Source organism: Acomys minous (assembly GCF_964271855.1).
Source record: "Acomys minous genome assembly, chromosome: 14".
NCBI lineage: Eukaryota > Metazoa > Chordata > Mammalia > Rodentia > Muridae > Acomys > Acomys minous.
This window is the reverse complement of record NC_140496.1, coordinates 31,826,353-31,846,800: the sequence shown is the minus strand read 5'-3', so window position 1 is coordinate 31,846,800 and position 20,448 is coordinate 31,826,353. Positions and strand designations below refer to the sequence as shown.

Genomic DNA, 20,448 nt, shown 5'->3' with positions numbered 1-20,448 from the left:
CCTTCCTTTAGCTCACAGCACTTGACTGCAGTCTTCACTAGCCTGCATTTCTATGTTATTTTTGCAAGCCTACTGAGCATTGGCCTTTTTAAAAACTCTAGAAGCTGGGCAGTGGTGGGTGCATGCCTTTAGTTCCAGCACTTAGGAGGCGACTAGTAGATCTCTGCATTCAAGGACAGCCCCTTCTACCGAGAGTTCAAGGACAGCCAAGGCTAGACAGAAAAACTCTCAGGAAAAAAAACAAAACAAAACCCTCTAGTCTAAAAGAATGCATTAGTTGGTGCCTATACAATATATGCTTAAAGTAACCCTTTTACACTGCTCTGAGTGAGCACTAGTAGATACCGAAGTAGTAGGACAGTCATTCACCCTCACAAAGTTTACTGTAAGTTAAAGGGACAGAACCATTCAGACAACAGTTAGCTTCCACTTTGTCACAGGATGTGATCAAGGGCAAATTACTTCCCCCACACCCAAGTGCTGTGAGAGTTCTGAGAAGGAGAAGGGGGTTGGGTTGGGTGACAAGGGGCCTGTGGTAATCATGAAAGACAGACTTCCTGAAGGTGGGGCTTAACTAGCTCATGACACAAGGTTAAGATTACGAACTCTTGACTAAATGAATTTCTTGACTAAAACAGCATAGATAGAAGCCTGGTGATAGTTATCTGATCAGAGAAGGCAGTGTTCAGAGATAGGAGCACTTGAACTGACTGGAACAGCCAGGCAGAAGGGTTAAAATGTGGCAAGGATAAAGATGCAGAAGAAAGCCAGGAACAGTGTTGCACACCTATAATCCCAGCACTCAGGGAGGCAGAGGTAGGCAGATCACTGAGTTTGAGACCAGCCTGATCTACAAAGTGAGTCCAGGACAGCCAAGGCTACACAGAGAAACCCTGTCTCAGAAAAACAAAAACAAAAACAAAAAACAAAAGAGCAAAGCCCTAATACAAATGTTACTAAGCCTAATAGCATAACACATTTAATGAGACACTGCTGAAATATCCATATCTATAAATTAGCTCAATGACTTTATAAAAATAGATTGAGACTCTTATCTTGATTTTTTATTAGCCAAATGGACAATTGAAATTTTGAATTAGGATGATTTTTCTGCTGTTCCAAATATATAAGCTGTCATGTATTTAAGCAAGAATATGAAATTGATAACTTACTACCTCTGCCTAGGATGACTTTGTTTTTACCTTTTGTCTCTTTCAGAAGTTACAGTCCCACCCCACAGTCATGCTTTTTGCACTAATTGCACTGGAAAAGTTTGCCCAGACAAGTAGGTATAGTGACTTCTTGCACTAATGATCTTTGGTGGTTGTGAAAAAGTGAGCTTGCACTTTGAACTCCATCAAATGTACATGTGTTCTGGTTTTAGGACCAACAAAGTATATTAAGAACAAAAACAAAGATTGTTCTCAGTTAGGATTCAAGCAGGGTGACTATAGTTACATTCATAGCTAAACTTCAGTGATAAAGGGGGTGGAAAGAAGGCTCAGCAGTTAAGAGCACTTGCTATGCAATCATGAGGACCTGACTTTGGATCCCAGCACTCATTAAGAAACCTGGCAACCCCATGAATACCTGTAGCCCCCGCTCTGAAGCAAACAAAGACAAGAGGATTGCTGAGGCTTACTGGCTTCCAGCCCAGTCAAGAAAATACAAGCTCCCAATTCAAGGAGGGATCCTGCCTCAAAAGGAATGGTGGAGAGTGATAGAAGAGGACACTCAGTGCCTTCTTCTGGCTTCCATGCATGCCTCATACATGTATGCATATATTCACACAAACATAAACACATACATCAAACACATACAATTTTAAAAAATAGAGTGCATGATGAGGTTGGAGAGATGGTTCAGCAAATAAGAGTGCTTGATGCTCTTCCAGAAGACCAGAGTTTGGTTCCCAGCACCAACATTATTAAGCAGTTCACAGTCACCTCTACAGGTACTCAGACACGTATGGCATACGTATACACAGACTCACATGCGTGCACATAAGTAAAAAATAAACCTTGTGCCGGGTGGTGGTGGTGGTGCATGCTTTTAATCCCAGCACTTGGGAGACAGAGGTAGTCAGATCTCTGAGATCAAGGCCGGCCTGGTCTACAGAGCTAGTTCCAGGACAGCCATGGCTCAAGACAGAGAAACCCTATCTTGAAAAAAATGATAGACAGACAGACAGACAGACAGAGTGATCTTAAACTGGGCATTAAGGTGCATGCCTTTAACCCCAGCATTCAGGATGCAGAGGCAGGTGCCTCTCTTAAGTTTGAGGCCAGCCTGGTCAAAGCAAGTTCCAGGACAGCCAAGGCTGCAAAAATGATGATGATGAGATTGCCAGAAAGTAGCCACAGTTCTTTGGCTGTGTCATCCCTAGAAGGAAGAATTAATGGAAACCTAATTTAGTCTCCAAATTCTCTCTTGTCTCCCCTAACTCTTTACCATCACTAATCTGCAGACACATTCTCCTCCTCTTCTTTCATTGTTATTTAAAGATGTCATCTTTCCAAACAGGTGAAAATAAATTGACTATTTCTGAGTCCAGTATTAGTGATCGTCTGGTCACATTAGAGTTGTGGGCTGATGATCCTGATTATCTGAAACGTCAAGTTGGCTTCTGCGCCCAGTGGAGCTTAGACAATCTCTGTAAGTGGGGGCTGTCCTTTATTAAAATGGTTTCTACTTCTGTATATTATTTTATTTTACTTATGTTGAGCTGGAGGTGGGTTATATGTGTGTAGAGGCTAGAGGACAAATTTTAGGAGTTGATTCTCTTTTTCCACTGTGTGGATTCCAGGTTATCATAAAAGTACCCTTACTTGCTGAGCCATCTCACCAGCCAAAATTTGTTTACATTTCTAAATCCCTATCTTCAGTAGGATAAATAGCTTTCCTTTTGTTGTAATGAGTGGGACTTCTTGGTAAGTTTCTGTATACTCTAATAGAAATTTATCCTAGGCACCTTCCCAGTGAGCATTACCAGGAATGCTTCCAATTCCAGCACTCTCCAGTTCACAGACCTTTACTGACACCTGCTGAGTCAAACTCCTTAACTATATAGCTCTGTCTAAGAACTTTCCAGTACATACTTTCCTTACTGCCCTACAACTAGGCCCTGCTGGTTTCTGCTCTGGCCCTTTCTTCTTTGTCTTTTAATGTATGCATGTGTGGTGTTTTTATTGTCTGTGACAAAATGACCGACATGAACAACCTAATAGGAAGAATCACTTATTTTGGTTCATTGTTTTGGAGGTCTCAGTTTGCTGTGACAGGAAGGTGGGTAGAATAGCCTGATCAGAGAGGCCCAGAAACAAAAAGGCAGAATACTTTTTTAAAAATTTAATATAATTTTCAGTGTTAGGGATGAACCCTAGAACCTTTCTCATGCTAGGAAAACATTCTGTCACTGAGCTTTATCTCCAGCCTTTTTACCTTCTTTGTACTCTTCTTCTTACCTCAGATGGTCTTTTTGAACCATAATTAATTCTTACTTAAGACTGTGGCAGTTATTTTTAACTTTCTCTTTTCTCCTCCAAAGGCTCTTAGAATGCAAACCAAACTGCTTTATCTGTACCTGGCTCTATTGCTTGCTCTGTGCGAATGCACAGGTAAACATCCATTTCTTGCTCTGACATAGAGTACAGCCATATAGTGCTAGCTAAACAGTGATTCTGAGTAAACACAATTTGGAAGCTGGGCATGATGACACATAGCTATAATCTTAGCATTTGAGGGGCAAATGCAAGAGAAACATAAACTCGGCATCATCAGCTACATAGTGAATTTAAACCCAACCTGAGCTACTTCCAGTAGCTCCTGCTTCAGAAAACAAAACCAACTAATCCGGGTATTATAGTACACACTTTCAGTCCTGTATTCGTGAGATGGAGACAAGTACACCTTTGTAAGTTCAAGAATGGCCTGGTCTACATGGCAAGTTCTAGATCAGTCAGGACCACATAGTGAGACCTGCAATTTGGATTTTGCTTCATTCACTATAATAGTTACAGAGACTGGAGACACCACACTCACAGTACTGCCCGTTTTGGCATTTGCTTAGTCCATAAAACAGCAAAGCTTAAGATGCTAGGCCCTGGGAGGTTTTATTCCCTGACAAGTGTGGCAGCTAGAGGTGACAGTAGTTTTTCCTTTTTCCCAAACCATGACAGCCTGCCCTAGGAAACATGACCACTTTTTCTTTTGCAGTTATAAAAGAAGGTAGACAACTAACCTACGAGAAAGTGGACTTGAGTAACATCAGGGCCATGCTGAACAGCAATGATGTCAGCGAGTACTTGAAGATCTCACCTCATGGCTTGGAGGTAAAGCTCTCACAGACATTTTCAGGGCTAACATTACTTTGTTCTTATTTTTCATGCCCTGCTTAAGAACAAGAGCAATATCTAACAAAGGTAGTCAAAGCTTTTCTTGTAATTAAAGGTAAAAGTGGTAGAGAGAGAGAGTGCTTCTAGTTGTTACTCTCTCTGCTAGATCTCACATGTGACTGCTTCTGTTGTAAGCACACAGTGCTGGCGACGGTTTAAACTGTCTGCATGTTTGGTTGTAGTGCTCACAATTGTTAAATGAGTGCTCTGCTACTGAGTTGCAGCCCTAGATAAATATATCTGTTTTAAAACTTTATCCTAAATATCTGGATGTTTTGCCTGCATGTATGTCTACGTACTGTTTGCTTGCCAAGAAGCGTCAGATTTCCTGGATCTGGAGTTACAGACGTTTGAGCCACCACATGGGTTCTGGGAATCAAACCGACATCCTTCAGAAGTGTGGCCAGTGTTCTTAACTGCTGAGCCATCTCTCTAGCTCTGAATCTGTTTTCATCTTTGCCATCTTATTTAACTAAAAGTACAAAGACAAGTGTTTCCCAGAGAAGCTGCTCCTTTTATAAGTGCTCATATAGCCTATTATACTAGACCTGATGCTTTTCTTTCTCATGTTGAATATTTCCAACTTCATAATGCATGTTGGTGTAAGACCTGCTTATATATAAGAAAGTACCACAGGTCTTGGGTAAGAAATAATAATAGAGCTGCTTCACTCAGTTTTATGCTTTTATAAGTCACTGAAGATAGACAGTGGTAGCCTCCCAGGAGCTTTAATAAGGAACACTACATCCGCCTTCCCTATGCTTCCCAGTTACTTTGTCGTCCTAAAGCACTGATGGACTGATTTGTACTCCTTCATTCTGTCAGGCTCGCTGTGATGCCTCCTCCTTTGAGAGTGTACGCTGCACTTTTTGTGTGGACACTGGGGTGTGGTACTATGAAGTAACAGTGGTCACTTCTGGTGTCATGCAGATTGGCTGGGCTACTCGAGACAGCAAATTTCTCAACCATGTGAGTACCTGGGGCCAAGCAAAGGAAGCAGCAGCGGCTTGCTTGTAGTGGGTGGGAAAGACACATGTGCTTACTTTTCAAATAGATTTTCTCAGTAACTAGGTGATGCCAGATTCCTGACAGTGGCTTGCTGTACTGTTTAGAAATAAGAAACAAGTGGAAATGCCCTCAGCCTCTAGGGTTTTCCTTGAGTTTTAAGTTCAACTTAATTTCCTACCTTAGAGTTGTCTTTATGGCTCAGTTGTAGTCCTAGGACCAGTTATCACATTGTAATAAGGGATGATTTGTTGTTGTTGTTGTTGTTGTTTCTTTTTTCTTTTTCTGTTTTTGTTTTGTTTGTTTAATTGTTGAGAAAAGCTTTCTCTGTATAGCCCTGGCTGTCCTGGAACTCACTCTGTAGATCAGGTTGGCCTTCAACTCTGAAAGCCACCTGCCTCTGCCTCCAGAGTGCTGGATTAAAGGTGTGTGCCTCTACTCCCAGGCTAGCAACTGATGGTTTTTACCTTGAGATTAAGTTTTGGCTCCTTCTAGGGGCTGGAGAGATGACTCAGCAGTTAAGAGTTTTCCTGCTCGTCCCAGAGGACCTGAGTTTGGTTCCAAATACCCACATAAAGCTGCTAGCAACCACTTGTAACTTCAGCTCCAGGAGATCCAGCAACCCTTTTTGGCCTCTATGGGCACCCACACACACGTGGCACACACACATTAACATACACATAATAAATAAAATTAAAGTGCATCTTTAAAAAGGGAACCTTGTGGGGAGGTGGTGGTGCACACGTTTAATCCCAACACTCGGGAGGCAGAGGCAAGTGGATCACTGTGAGTTCAAGGCCAGCCTAGTCTACAAAGTGAGTCCAGGACAGCCAAGGCTACACAGAGAAGCCCTGTCTTGATAAAACCAAAAAAGAAAAAAAGAAAAAAGAAAAAGAAACCTTGTATAAATTCTCTTTCCATCAGGTGTGGTGGCACACACCTGTAATCCCAGTACTCAGGAGGCAGAGGCAGGTGGATCCCTGTGAGTTCAGGGCCAGCCTGGTCTACAGAGTGAGTCCAGGACAGCCAAGATAACACAGAGAAACCCTGTCTTGGAAAACTAAAAAACATAAATAAATAAATAAATATAAGTTCTCTTTCCATAGCATTAAATATTGGTTGACTTTTCTCATTTGAATTTACCTTACAATTAATAGGCACATTTATTTTCAATATTTATCATTTTTTATAGAAAGTGCTAAAGTAAAGGGAAGTCTAAATCTGCTGTAGTAAACAGGCCTGGCATACCACTGAATGTGGGAGTGTCACAGGTCCTTCCCTCAGACGGATACTTTCCTTTTTGGACTTAAGGTCTTGCTAACCTAAATCGTTATATGGCCCAAACCTCAAACTCATTGTGCTCCTCCTACTTTGGCCTCTCAAGTGTAGGGATTACAGCCCTTCACCACCCACCTGTTAAGACATACCCTTTCAACACCTAACCCAATTGCTTTCTTCTGTTAGTCATATTGAAGGATATTTGCACTTCTTTGAGAAAACACCAAATGGCAGTGATGCTGGTACAGGAGGCAAGTCCCCTAGTCCTTGGGAGGCCTAGCCAGCTTCCTTGAAGGACTGAGGATTCGACAACTAAGATTGAGTCATGGTTGAGGCCAAAGGGCTTGTGAAGGTAAAGCCAAAGACAAGAAGTGAATCCCCAGCACCAGGGGCTACCTGGTCAAGAACATGAAGGTTTAGTCCCTGGAAAAGAGCTACCTATCCTCCCTGCCCTGAGATTATTGACTTTTTCCTGGGCATGTCCCTAAAGGATGACATTCTAAACATCCTACCAGTGCAGAAGCGGGCCAGTGGATCAAGGCTTTTGTCACTATTGGAGACTACAGTGGTCATGTGGCTCTTAGTGTTAAGTGCTCCATGCAGGTAGCCACTGCCATCAAGAGGCCTTCATCTTAGCCAAGCTTTTCATCATCCCTGTGCAAAGAGGCTACTGGGGAAACAAGATGGGCAAGCCCCACATCATCCCACAGAAGATGACTCTGCACCGATAGCTCTGTACTGATGTGTCTCAAGTGTTCTGGGGCACTGGCATCATCTCTGCTCCAGTGCCCAAGAAGCTGCTACTGATGGCCAGAATTGATAACAACTACACATCATCCAGGGGCTGCACTGCTACCTTGGGCAACTGTGCCAAGGCCACCTTTGGTTCCATCTCCAAGACGTATAGATACCTGACCCCTGGAAAGAGACTAGAGACTGTGCCACCACGTCTCCTTGCCAGGAATTAGCTGACCATCTTGTGAAAACACACACCAGAGTTTCCATTCAGAGGACCCAGGCTTCAACTCTGGCTACCACATAGGGTTTTTATACCAGAAAAAGAAAATGAATTAAGTCTAGGGGGGAAAGGCCAGGTGTGGTGGCGCACAACTTTAATCCCAGCACTTGGGAGGCAGAGGCAGGTGGATCTTTGTGAGTTTGAGGCCAGTCTGGTCTACAAAACGAGTCCAGGACATTCAAAGCTACGCACAGAGAAGACCCTGTCTCCAAAAAACAAAAACAAAACAAACAAACAAACAACAAAAAAAAAAGTCTGGGGAGAAAATAAGCTATTTGAAATCAATCCAGCCTTGTCCAGGAAGATTTTGTAAAACTCCTAGACTAGAAAGAGAATAGTTGTAAGCAGAGCAAGGCAGGTCTAGACTGTTGCATTGTGTAGACTCCAGTCTGATGTTATTTTTGTTTGGGAACCTGTAATGTTTGGAAGCCTGGGATTGTTTTGTGCTATTGTGTGGTCAGAAGTTACTAGGTCTGGGGCTGGAGAGATGGCTCAGAGGTTAAGAGCACTGACTGTTCTTCCAGAGGTCCTGGGTTCAGTTCCCCAGCAACCACATGGTGGTTTACAAACATCTATAATGTGATCTGATGTTCTCTTCTGACTGGTAGGTGTACATACAGGCAGAGGACTGTATTCATAATAATAAATAAATAAATCTTTACCAAAAACAAAAAAACAGTACAAAACAATTCCATTGCCTAGTTTCTAATACTGATTTATCAGCTATATGGATAATGGCTGCCTGTTCCACATAGAGTCCCAAAAGTGAATTCTTTTTATTACTATTAATATTATTTATTTATGTTTTTTGTTTTATAGACAAGGTTTCTCTGGGCAGCCTGGCTGTCCTGGACTCACTTTGTAGACCAGGTTAGCCTGCCTCTGCCTCCCAAGTTCTAGGATTACAGGCATGTGCTACCACACCTAGTGTGATTTATTTTTTAACCTTAAAAATTAATCTTGAAGCCAGGCGAGATATTGTTGTTGTTGTTTTGAGACAGGGTTTCTCTGTGTAGCCTTGGCTGTCCTGGACTTGCTCCATAGACCAGCTTAGTCTTGAACTCACTGAGATCTGCCTACCTCTGCCTTCCCAATGCTGGGATTACAGGTGTGTGCCACTGCTTTTCTTAGAATCAGTCCACAAGGAAGCTGACTAACCTTCAAGAGTTTGTTTCCTTTTCCAGGAATGATAGTGGTTTTGTGGGGCTAATAAGAACTAAATGAACTTTGACAAGTGTGAAAGTGCCTGCAACAAAGGAAGCGCTTGGAAAAGTTTTATTGGCAAAGCTAGTATCTGTTTACTTGGAACTAGGCTTTGGTACCAACTTTTTGATGTCTTCCAAGTTCCATAGTCTTTCCTTTCATCCACAAAAACTTAAAATGCCATCTACTAGGTCTCCCTGGGTTAGAATAGGTAGAGTCTTGTTAATCGTCTGGGCCTTATCTCTCTCCAGGAAGGATACGGCATTGGGGATGATGAGTTCTCCTGTGCCTATGATGGCTGCCGGCAGCTGATTTGGTACAATGCCAGAAGTAAGCCTCATGTGCACCCATGCTGGAAGGAAGGTATTCATTCTCCATCTTGAACTTGTCACCTTGGTTAGAACAGCTAGCTATTAGCAGGCATTTATTATGGTAAGCTTAAAATACCTTAATAGGAGACTTAGAATCACTGCCGTGGTTATGAATGCTGTTCCCTGATAAACTTACCTATTGTGACAACTCTGCTGAAACAAAGCATTTCAGAATATTAAATCCTTAGGGCCTAGAGAGATGGCTCAGTGATTAAGAACATGTGCTGCTTTTCCAGAGGACCTGAGGTCAGTTTCCAGCACCTATGTTGGGTGGCTCACAACTACCTGTAACTCCAAGAGAACCTAATACCTTCTAGCATCTCATGAGCACCTGCACTCGTGTGCACATAACACATACACTCCCATCTCAATCAGTGCTCTATTGCTCTAAAGAGACACCATGACCATGGCAACTCTTATAAAGGAAAACATTTAATTGGGGCTGGCTTACAGGTTCAGAGGTTCAATAGTTCATTATCATCATGGCGGGAAGCATGGCAGCACGCAGGCAGACATGGTGCTGGAGGAGCTGAGAGTTGTACATGTGGATCATCAGGCAGCAGGAAGAGAGAGTGACACTGGGTTTGGCTTGAGCTTCTGAAACCTCAAAGTCTACTCCCAGTGGCACACTTCCCCCACAAGGCAACACCTACAATAAGACTACTCTATGAGTCTGTGGAGGCCATTCAAACTGCTACATCCTAATTTAAAACAATAAAACTAAATCTTTTAATAATCTCAGTACTCATGAGGCAGAGGTAAGTGGACACTTTGAGTTCAGGGCCAGCTTCGTCTTAGCTAGTTCCAGAGCAGTCAGAGCTATATAGTGAGATACCATCTCAACATGAATGAATGAATGAATGAATGATGCTTCAGTTACTGTTCCAGAGAAGCTGAGTTCAGTTCCCAGCACCTACATTGGGAGACTCACAACTGCCAGTTATTCCAGCTCTAGAGATCTGACTTCCTATTCAGGCTTCCACTGGCACCTGTACTTGTGTAACATACATTCACACAAATGTATACACATGCACATAAGATAATATTAAAAAATCTTTTAAAAATAATACAAATTAGAAAAAATGTGTAGTTCTTACTGCAAAGAAAAACAAAGAACAAACAAAAGCTTCCTACAGTTAGTTTGTTTTTTTTCTTCAGAGTGTCACTTTGTCGTGCAAGTGGCCCTGGAAGTCATCCTGTACCATGGTCTGGCCTCAGCCTCCCAAGTGCCAGAGTGCAGGTGTGAATCACTATTCCCACCTGTCCTTACAGTTAAGATAGGACTGTTTGTAGCTCACTGTAGAGCAGTTGCCTGCTAACCATGAGGCCCTGTGTTTGATGCCACATAGCACGCACATACACAAAATCACTGTGAAGGCTAGTTTACTCTGTGTCTGTGGTTTGAATTAAATGGACCATGGATATGTTACGGACACTAGAATTGTGACACTAAAATGAAGATGCAGAGATGAAATGGCTATAGAATAGGTATTTGGCAGTAAGAAGCCATGCTCTACGTAGGGTCTTTTGGGATGGAGTAGGTAAGGAGTGGAGCTAGATAAGAAAGTAGCCAGGTCAGGCAGTGGTGGCGCACGCCTTTAATCCCAGCACTCCGGAGGCAGAGGCAGGCAGATCACTGTGAATCTGAGGCCAGCCTGGTCTACAAAGTAAGTCAGGACAGCCAAGGCTATCAGAGAAACCCTGTCTCGAAAAATCCCATTAAACAAAAGGAAAAAACAAAACAAAACACAAACAAACAAAAAAATAGATTCAGTTATGGGGGTGGGGGGGCTGCAGAGATGTTTCAGAGGTTAAGAGCACTGTCTGCTCTTCCAGAGGTCCTGAGTTCACTTCCCAGCAACCACATGGTGGCTCACAGCCATCTGTAATGAGGTTTGGTGCTCTCTTCTGGTATGCAGACAGAACACTGAATACATAATAAGTAAATAATTTTTTAAAAAAAGAAAGCAGCCAGTGCTCTGTCCATGTCCTCCTTCATTTCCCACACTAATCAGCATTGTAAACTGAGGTGTCAGGCAGTCTAAGAAAGCTGGGGTTCCATCACTCATAGAGGACTAAGTGATAGTGTGGAAAGGGGAATGAACTGAGAAAACAGCAGGGCACCCAGATTTTTTGTTTTGTTTTATTTAGTTTGGTTTTTGAGACAGTTTTTCTACATAGTCCTGGCTGTCCTGGAACTCATTATGTAGACTAGGATGGCTTATAACTCAGAGATCCACCCGCCTCTGCCTCCTTACTGCTGCAGTGAAGGGTGTGCACTAGCATGCCCAGCCTGGGACCTAGATTTTTGAAGGAATGTGTAGCTTATGCATTTCATAGAGACACTGTCTTCAAGGCGTTTTAGTTTGAATATTACCATTTAGTCTTGCCTAGCCCAGAATTCACTATATAGATCAGGCGGACTTTGAACCTGGAACAGTCCTTCTGCTTCTGCTTCCCAAATGTTAGGGTTAAAGGTATGTGCTACTGTGCCTTTAGAGGCTACCTTTTTTTTTTTTTTAATCAGAATTTAAGAGTGTATTTCTGAATACATTTAGTATCTTAAAATTTGAAGAATAGAAAAGTGCAAAGCAATTTTAATTTCTCTCTCTCTCTCTCTCTCTCTCTCTCTCTCTCTCTCTCTCTCTCTCTCTCACACACACACACACACACACACACACACACACACACTTAGGGTTACTATTGCTGTGATAGAACACTATGACCAAAATCAACTTGGGGAGGAAAGGGTTTAATGTGTGTGGGTGTTTTTCATGCATGTATGTTTGTACATGTACCACATGTATATCTGGTGTCCACAGAAGCCAGAAGAGAACTAGAGTTGCAGATGGTTGTGAACCACCATGTAGGTGCTGTGATTCAAACTCAGATCCTCTGGAAGGGTAGGCCTTAACTGATGAGCCATCTCTCCAGCCCTAGAGATTCTTTTTCACCGTTTATTTCCATTGTTGTACTTCATCTCCTGAACAGGTTTCTGGTTACAAAAATTTACACCACTAGGGCTAGAGATATGGCTCAGGTGATAGAGTACTTGTCTGCCCCATATGAGGCTCTAGGCACAGTCATTAGTGCTGAATAATCTGAGTATAGTGGATAGCTGGAAACAGAATTCATGGGGTAGAGGCAGGAAGATCAAAAGTTTAAGGTTATGTTAAGCTGCATAACATGTTCAAGGCCAGCCTGAGCTAGAGACACTGTCTTTTAAAAAAAAATCTAAACCATCAACAAAACATGAATGGCTTGGTATGGTGGATTCATCTATAATCCCAACAGTCAGGAGGCTGAAGCAGGAGGATTTCATGTTTGAAACTATCTTTGGCTACATAGCCAGTTTGAGGCTAGCTAAGGCTACATACAAATACCTGTCTCAGAAAATCAAAAGACAAACAATAAAATAGCTTCTAATGCTTTTCAATATCTCATTTTAAACTAGAACCAAAAAAATGAAATCTCACTTTTAAGAAATCAGTATGGCTGTGTTCTTGAAAACAAAAACATTTGGGTAGTTATTATCTAGGGAGTTTAAATCTTGCAGAGAAGCAAATCAGCACATAATTTCATCTTACCCAACATGTACATTTTTTTTCTCATTTTAGCATCTTGAAATTGAGATGCATCTTATACAATTGATTGCTTGTCATGGTTTAAATGGAAGCTTATTTTCCTTTAATGATAAATGAAAATACTGTTATGGAAATGTCAGATAAGCTGCACAGGAAACAAAGAGAAGCGTGTTGAATGTGTAGCTAAAGGCAGAAGCTTAGTACAGGGCATTGAGGCCTTTCCCGGATCTGAGGAGCACAAGCTTAACAGTGTTTGGTTTATCTTCTAGGAGACACAGTAGGGTTTCTGTTAGACTTGAACGAAAAACAAATGATCTTCTTTTTAAATGGCAACCAGCTGCCTCCTGAGAAGCAAGTCTTTTCATCTACCGTGTAAGTAGCTCCTTAGTCTGTATGATGAGTAGATTCATGGAATGTACTTTCCTCGAGGATAAAAAACTAAAAACCATTCTCTGTTTATCTAATCAATTATGAGAAATTTGTTTATTTCAATTAATTAGAGCCCCATATGATCTGACCTCAATGTCCAAGAGTTTGATACAGAAAGATAAAGGTGTGGTCATCCCTGGCTCACAGACCTGTCTAGGTTAAGAAATAAAACCTAGCCGGGCATGGTGGCACATGCCTTTAATCCCAGCACTCGGGAGGCAGAGGCAGGTGGATGGCTGTGAGTTCGAGGCCAGCCTGGTCTACAAAGCGAATCCAGGACACCAGGACAGCCAAGGCTACACAGAGAAACCCTGTCTTGGAAAAAACAAACAAACAAACAAACAAACAAAAAAACCCCACAAAAACCAAAAAAAAAGAAGGAGAACCTTTTTTTCTCTTCCTTTCTGCCAAAGTGACTGACTCACTTTGACTTTCTCAAAATGACTCTATATGTGAACTTGGATTTTATAAATTCTGTTGACCTCTGTGCTCATTTTTATTTGTAGATCTGGATTTTTTGCTGCAGCTAGTTTCATGTCATATCAACAATGTGAGTTCAATTTTGGAGCAAAACCATTCAAATACCCACCATCTATGAAATTTAGCACTTTTAATGATTACGCCTTCCTAACAGCTGAAGAAAAGATCATTTTGCCAAGGTAAGAGTCTGATCAGCTCTCTCCAGACTGTCATGTGCATTTCATGGAAAATCATAGCAACTTACGGGAGATTTTTTTCTTCCAACATTGAACAAGTAATATACTGAAAAAGTTTACTTCTGAGAAATATAAATTAGCAAAATAGACCCCATAAAAATACATACAAACTAGTGATTAGTTTAAAGTTATTTGAAAACAAAAATTAAAAGCTTAGTCTGGCAAACGCAGGTGATTTCATGAGGTCTCTATGAAATTGTGAGTGATAGCCTTATTATTATTTAAAGCAGTGGTTCTCAACCTGGAGTAGAACGACCCTTTCACAGGGATCACCCAAGACCTTTAGAAAACACAGATAGTTACATTACAATTCACAACAGTAACAACATTATAGTTATGAAGTAGCAATGAAAATAGTTTTATGCACTCGGGAGGCAGAGGCAGGCAGATCGCTGTGAGTTCGAGGCCAGCCTGGTCTACAAAGCGAGTCCAGGACAGCCAAGGCTACACAGAGAAACCCTGTCTCGAAAAAAAAAAAACAAAAAAAAAAAAAGTTTTATGGTTAGGGGGTCACCACAACATGAGGAACTTTATTAAAGGGCCGCAGCTGTAGGAAGGTTGAGAATCACTACTTTAAAGTGTTGTGGGACCCAGAGAAGAAGAAGGAGCATGCCCCCATATCCTTTACTAGCTAAATAATGCGGATGTGAAAATCAGAAAGGAGCTGGGTATGGTGACACATGGCTATAGTGCCATCACTGGCTAGGCAGAGCTAGAGGTTAACCTGGTCTACAAAGAGAGTCCAGGACAGCCAGGACTACAAGAGAAATCCTGTCTTGAAAAAAAGAAAGAAAGAAAGAAAGAAAAGAAAAGAAAATCAGTAAATCATTAGCAGACTTGATTTATTGAAACCAACTCCTTTTGGGTTTAAACTGCATAACAAACATACTACCTCTATTCTACAGCCATTAACACAAGGGAAGCCATCTCAGGCAAAACTTCATTGCCCTTATTTGACAGAAACTGAGATTGGATTATCTCCCTGGTTGAATACCTGCTTGTCTTCCTCATAAGATGAATGCAGTCTGTTCCTTCAGCTAGGAAAAGACTCCAGCTGCTTGCTAGTGATTACTGCATATTGAAGCCTGTTACACATTGTGAGCCAACGTTTATCAGGGCAGCTGCCTGGGCCAGTGTAAGGCAGGAGATTTTTATTCCTAGTGTTATACCAATAAGATAGTTCTTCAGCAGTTGAAGAGACCATACTGGCCAGGACAAAGCTTGTGTTGAACCATATGTCATACCCATAGATGTAACTATAATACAATGACATCCTGGCTTCTGTTTTGAAGCAAAACATAGGTCTATATGGGCAGCCCTCTTCCTTTACCTTGCACTCTTGTATCAGTGAGTTGGCAGTTTCAGATGAAGGAGAACATGTTACAGTAAGAGCAGCAGAGCCTTGGCAGTAGTCTAATAATATAAAGGCCATTTACACTGTGTTCAGGCATATGAGGTTTGTTCCTCAGAGCTTCTGTGTAGTTTGTCCTGGTACTTAACAGAGACTGTGAACTTTGAGTTGCTCTTGGTGAAAGTTGAGGTGACACTTCCCTTTCATCTGTCACTCCTCAGTCCTTTGTTTATCCAGCATGCTTTTCCTGGGATGGGGCTCATCTGTCACCTGAAGGGCACAACTGATCCATCTATGAGTTAAATGATCAATCCCCACTTCTTCAGAGTTAAGCTTCCCAGAATGGGGGTGGGAAATCATCCTTTATGGCCAGCTTATACATGTCAGCATGGTGACTGAATATTCATTTAACATTCAGAGTGTGTCCTGTCTTGCATTCTTATTACAACCTAGGTCAATTTCATTCTGAATCTAGACTTTATTCTCTCTGAATGGTACAGTTTGTGACATGGGCTTTTTTGGTGCAGGCCTATAATCTGAGCTACTATAAAAGCTGAAGCAGGAGGGTTGCAACTACTTGGAATTTTGTTGTTTATGTTTTGTTTATTCTCTAGTTCTTCACTGTTTTGTCTTAACCTCTTTATTATGCTAAACTCAAATACATAACAAAAATGTAAAGAAATCTGTACAGTGACGCACATACATCCTTAGCTAAGTAGTCAGCCACAATGGCCACTGCTTCTCCTGTGGTCTTCCCTCATCAGATAATAACCCACTTCCATTCCAGTCTCTCTGTTGGTGCTGCCTAGAATGTTCTCTCCCGACAGCAAGGCTCACTTCCTCCATGCCTTCACGTGTCTACTACTAAAGTGTGCTCAGTGAGGCTCCTCAGCTGCATCATTCTAAGTCTTGCACCTGACACATGTGAGCACTGCTTTCCCTCTTTCCCAGGTTATTTTCCATCATGGCGTTCTTTAGCATGAGAGGCTCTGTAAAAGCAGACACTTTTTTCTTTCTGTTTGTGGGCTGTCTTTTCCTCAGGGGCCTTTTACCCTAGCTTCCAAAATGCCGATTCCAGCTGTCCGCCACCATGCCTAGATAAGCACACTTACTTGGTCTCCTGCTTATTGCTGAATTACCAGGGTTTACAGCAGTACTAGGCGCATAGCAAGCCCATAAGTGACCTATAGCACAGCAGTTCTGCCTGTCTGATTTCCAGTCCATGTGGAATGGAAGGTTCAAACCTAAAATGTCTGAACTTGCAGAGAGTCTACATGTTATAAGCCCTTTGACCTTGTGTAAAAATGATGGGTGTTTAAAAAAAAAATGATGGGTGTTTTCCCTGGGAAAGTTGGTATGTTTCAGCAAAATCTCAATATATGTGACTTAAATGGTTGAAATTTTCTGGTTAAAAAAACAAAACAAAACAAAACATTGGACTTAGAACCAAAGGATTTAATTGTGATTTCTGTTTATTAAGTTTTACATAAATCATCTCATTATTTACTTATTTATTGTCCATAAAATGACAGCCAAGCCTCCTTCACTCTGTTAAGACTGAAATGTATGAAAACTTTACTAAACAAAGATTGCAGAGCACATTTTCCCTGTGTAGGGCTTTTTGAGAGTGTTTCTTGTATCCCACTGCAAATTGACTCCTTGTTGACAAAATGAATTTCCTATTGCATTGTCAGGCACAGGCGCCTTGCTCTGTTGAAGCAAGTCAGTATTCGAGAGAACTGCTGTTCACTCTGTTGTGATGAGGTAGCAGACACACAGCTGAAGCCATGTGGACACAGGTAAGGGGGTCTGCTTATTGGGCCACCTTCCACACATGACGTTCAGCAACATTTCATCCTGTTTTTAAGTTTTGGATTATTAGCAAATCCATAGCTGTTCATCAAGGTTATTAGATTATTAGGATTATAGTGGACAGGGTGAAGAATTATGTTGACAAAGTAGTATCTGCTGACTTTCAGAAAGTACCTGGAATAGAACAATTTGATATGGAAAACCTAGTTTTTGAGTTTTGCTTTTTGTTTACTCAGATAAAACACATACACACAAATAGATTTCAGGGGGGCGGTATACAATTTGAAATAGGGTTTTTTTGTGTAGCCCTGCATGTCCTGGAACTTGCTCTGTACATGAGGCTGGCCTCAAACTCACTGAGATCCACCTGCCTCTACCTCCTGAGTACTGGAATGAAGGCATGTGTCACTGCACCGATTTATAGTTTTGGCTTTACAGAATGTGAAAGGCAGTAGGTGTGGTGGCACAGGCCTTGAATCCCAACATGCAGAGATGCAGAGGCAGGCAGATCTCTGAATTCAAGGCCCCCTTGATCTACAAAGCAGGTCCAGGACAGCCAAGGCTACATGGAAAAACCCTGTCTCGGGACCCCACCCCCACCCCAAAAAAAGGATGGCTTAAGAGACAGTTCAGCAGTTAAGAGCACTGGCTGCTCTTCCAGAGGATTCAGGTTCAGTTTCCAGCTCCCACATGGAGGCTACAGCTATCTGTGATTAGTTCCAGGGGATCCAGTGTTCTCTTCTGCACATGGTACACATGTACATAGACAAAATACTCGTAACATTTTTAAAAACTGAAAATCTAGGCCAGTTGTGGTGGCGCACGCCTTTAATCCCAATAATCCTAATAGATTTCAATAAAATCTATAAGTATATATACCTTATACCACAGATATTACACAATGTTTATATTAGATTTTCAGTTTTTTGTGTTTGGTTTGGTTTGATTTGATTTTGGTTCTTTGAAACAGGGTTTCTCTGTGTTAACCTTGGCTGTCCTGGACTCGCTTTGTAGGCTAAGCTGGCCTCAAACTCAGAGCGATCCACCTGCCTCTATCTCCTGAGTGCTGGGGTTACAGGAGTGCGCCATACCCAGTGATTTTATTTTCTTTTTTTAAGATTTACTTTTTTAATGTTTATACAGTATGTTGCCTGCATGTATGTCTTCAGGCCACAGGAGGGCACCAGATCTCATTACAGATAGTTGTGATTTACCATGTGGTTCCTGGGAATTGAACCCAGGACCTTTGGAAGAGCAGATTGCACTCTTAACCTCTGAGCCATTGCTCCAACTCCTGAGATCTAATTTTTATTTAATTTTCTTTATGTTATTTTTCAAACTGTGTATATTTGCCCTTTCCTCAGTAGACTTGTTAATATTTTAGATTTAGCTGGCAGGTGGAGTTTGACCTTTTAAAGCATTTAATTTAATTGGCACTTATTTCTTTTTTTCCTTAGCGACCTGTGCATGGATTGTGCCTTGCAACTGGAGACCTGCCCATTGTGTCGTAAAGAAATAGTGTCTAGAATCAGACAGATTTCTCATATTTCATGACACATGTGAAGAGACACCATGGACCTGTTTCTATTCAATTCCAACCAATGTTGAAAAGAAAAGGAAAAAAAAAATCACGCAGACATCTCTAACCAGTTGTATGCACATTGAACTTCTTATAGCCATGGCCAGATTTTATGCTAAAATTGGTAGTTTGTCAAAGACAAATTCTCTTAGTCTAATCCAACTTGCCAGCCCTGAATTCCTTTTGAGGTCACGGAAGGCTGAATGTCAGCAACTGGGCCTGTGGTAGGTCCGTGAAAGAGAACAGGTGACAAGGGTCTCCTGAATGCTGAAACCACGCTGGAATTCTTCATGTTGGGTTCATTTGATTGTTTAACACAAGGTGTTTTGTGTCTTAGTCTACAGTTTTTATTTTGGGGTGAAGTCACTTTGGAACAGTAATTGACAGCGTGTCTGGGTTAAGTATCACTGGTCAGAGAACCCCGGTGTGTTAAGCATGGATATCGCACTGCAAGACTTGACTCTTTAAACGTAGCATCACACAGATCACACAGGTCATTACTACAAGCAACATAAAGACCCTGAAAGAAGGTGCACAGGCTGTAGGGAAAAAAACAATAACAACAACAACAAAAACCCAAATTTTTTTTATATTTCAGTGATTCCAAAGAACATTCTAGTTTTTTTAACTATAGAAAATTGGTGGTATTTTCACATTCATGGTGTTTCTATCCCGTTTCAGTACCCACATTTTGTGAGGAAAAATGTTTTGTCAATGCAGGAGAAACTCTTAAACCAATTGCAATGTTAGACTGGAGAAAAGATAGTGTATCTTTGAGGTACCATCAAATCAGGTTTTTTTGGGTTTTTATTTTTTAAAAAATTTTTAATCAGTATTGTTTTTGGAAGTAATATACTTTGAAACTCCTGAATTAATAGTCTCTAGAGGACAGTCTAAGAACACATATCCTGTTGTTTTAAATAAATACGTTTTTGAATAGCAAGTTCAATCATGAATTGTTGACTCTGTCTTCATCAAAAGTGTTTTATATCCCTCTCAGGGTCTCTGGTGAAGGCCTTCAAGAGTTCACTTTTTCTCCCAGAAAATTGGAAGGTAGAATTATACATTTTTAAGACTTATTTCATAATGGTGTACCTCAGCAACTGCCTTTCAATTTATGCCAAGTCCTTACTTACTGAGTTTATACTTGAATAGTAGATGTCTTCTGAGTTTTACAGTGTCTTAAACTCACTGCACATTCTTTTTTTTTTTTTTTTTTTTTTCCTTTCCCTCTTTCTTGTTTGTGGTTCATTAACCCTGTCCTACTACAGAGGTGATTTCCTTCCTGGCTGTACTTGTTGGGTGCTGAAGTTTCTCCATGTCTCTCTAGTCTTCCATAAATCCAAATATATATAAGTATATATACAGATATAGTTATGTGTTCTCTTCAGCTTGTGGTGACTGCAGTAATTTGCATTGAAGAATAAAAGATCTGTTGCATTTTTTTACTCTAAATTTCACAGCTCTCATTGGTGTCTTCCTCTAAAACTCCTACTCCCTAGGGTAGGAGAGAATCAAGTATAAGAACAAAGGAAGAAAAGTTGGACCTGTAATACCAGCACTCAGAAAACTAAGACTAGAAGATTTACATGAATTTGTAGCCAGCCTAGGCTACTACTTAGTGAATTCCAGAACAGTCAGGATTGTAGAACATTGGATCTTTAGCTCAGTGGTAGAGTTCTGCCTGGCGTGCTCAAGGCTCTGTGTT

General features: G+C 41.3%; 1 protein-coding gene across 4 annotated transcripts in view; it reads left to right on the top strand.

The window, feature by feature from the left end:
- The window catches only part of RSPRY1 (ring finger and SPRY domain containing 1), a 46,626-nt gene extending 26,431 nt beyond the window's left edge, over positions 1 to 20,195 (top strand). For all 4 annotated transcript variants that reach the window (XM_084755281.1, XM_084755280.1, XM_084755282.1 and 1 more), the window contains exons 7-15: positions 1,219 to 1,285; positions 2,524 to 2,655; positions 4,216 to 4,331; positions 5,220 to 5,363; positions 9,150 to 9,261; positions 13,123 to 13,225; positions 13,789 to 13,941; positions 17,044 to 17,148; positions 18,619 to 20,195. In XM_084755281.1, the coding sequence (XP_084611407.1) occupies positions 1,219 to 1,285; positions 2,524 to 2,655; positions 4,216 to 4,331; positions 5,220 to 5,363; positions 9,150 to 9,261; positions 13,123 to 13,225; positions 13,789 to 13,941; positions 17,044 to 17,148; positions 18,619 to 18,715 (1,029 nt within the window). In that variant the 3' untranslated portion in view covers positions 18,716 to 20,195. The remainder of the gene's footprint in view (positions 1 to 1,218; positions 1,286 to 2,523; positions 2,656 to 4,215; positions 4,332 to 5,219; positions 5,364 to 9,149; positions 9,262 to 13,122; positions 13,226 to 13,788; positions 13,942 to 17,043; positions 17,149 to 18,618) is intronic.
- The last annotated feature ends 253 nt before the right edge of the window (positions 20,196 to 20,448 follow it).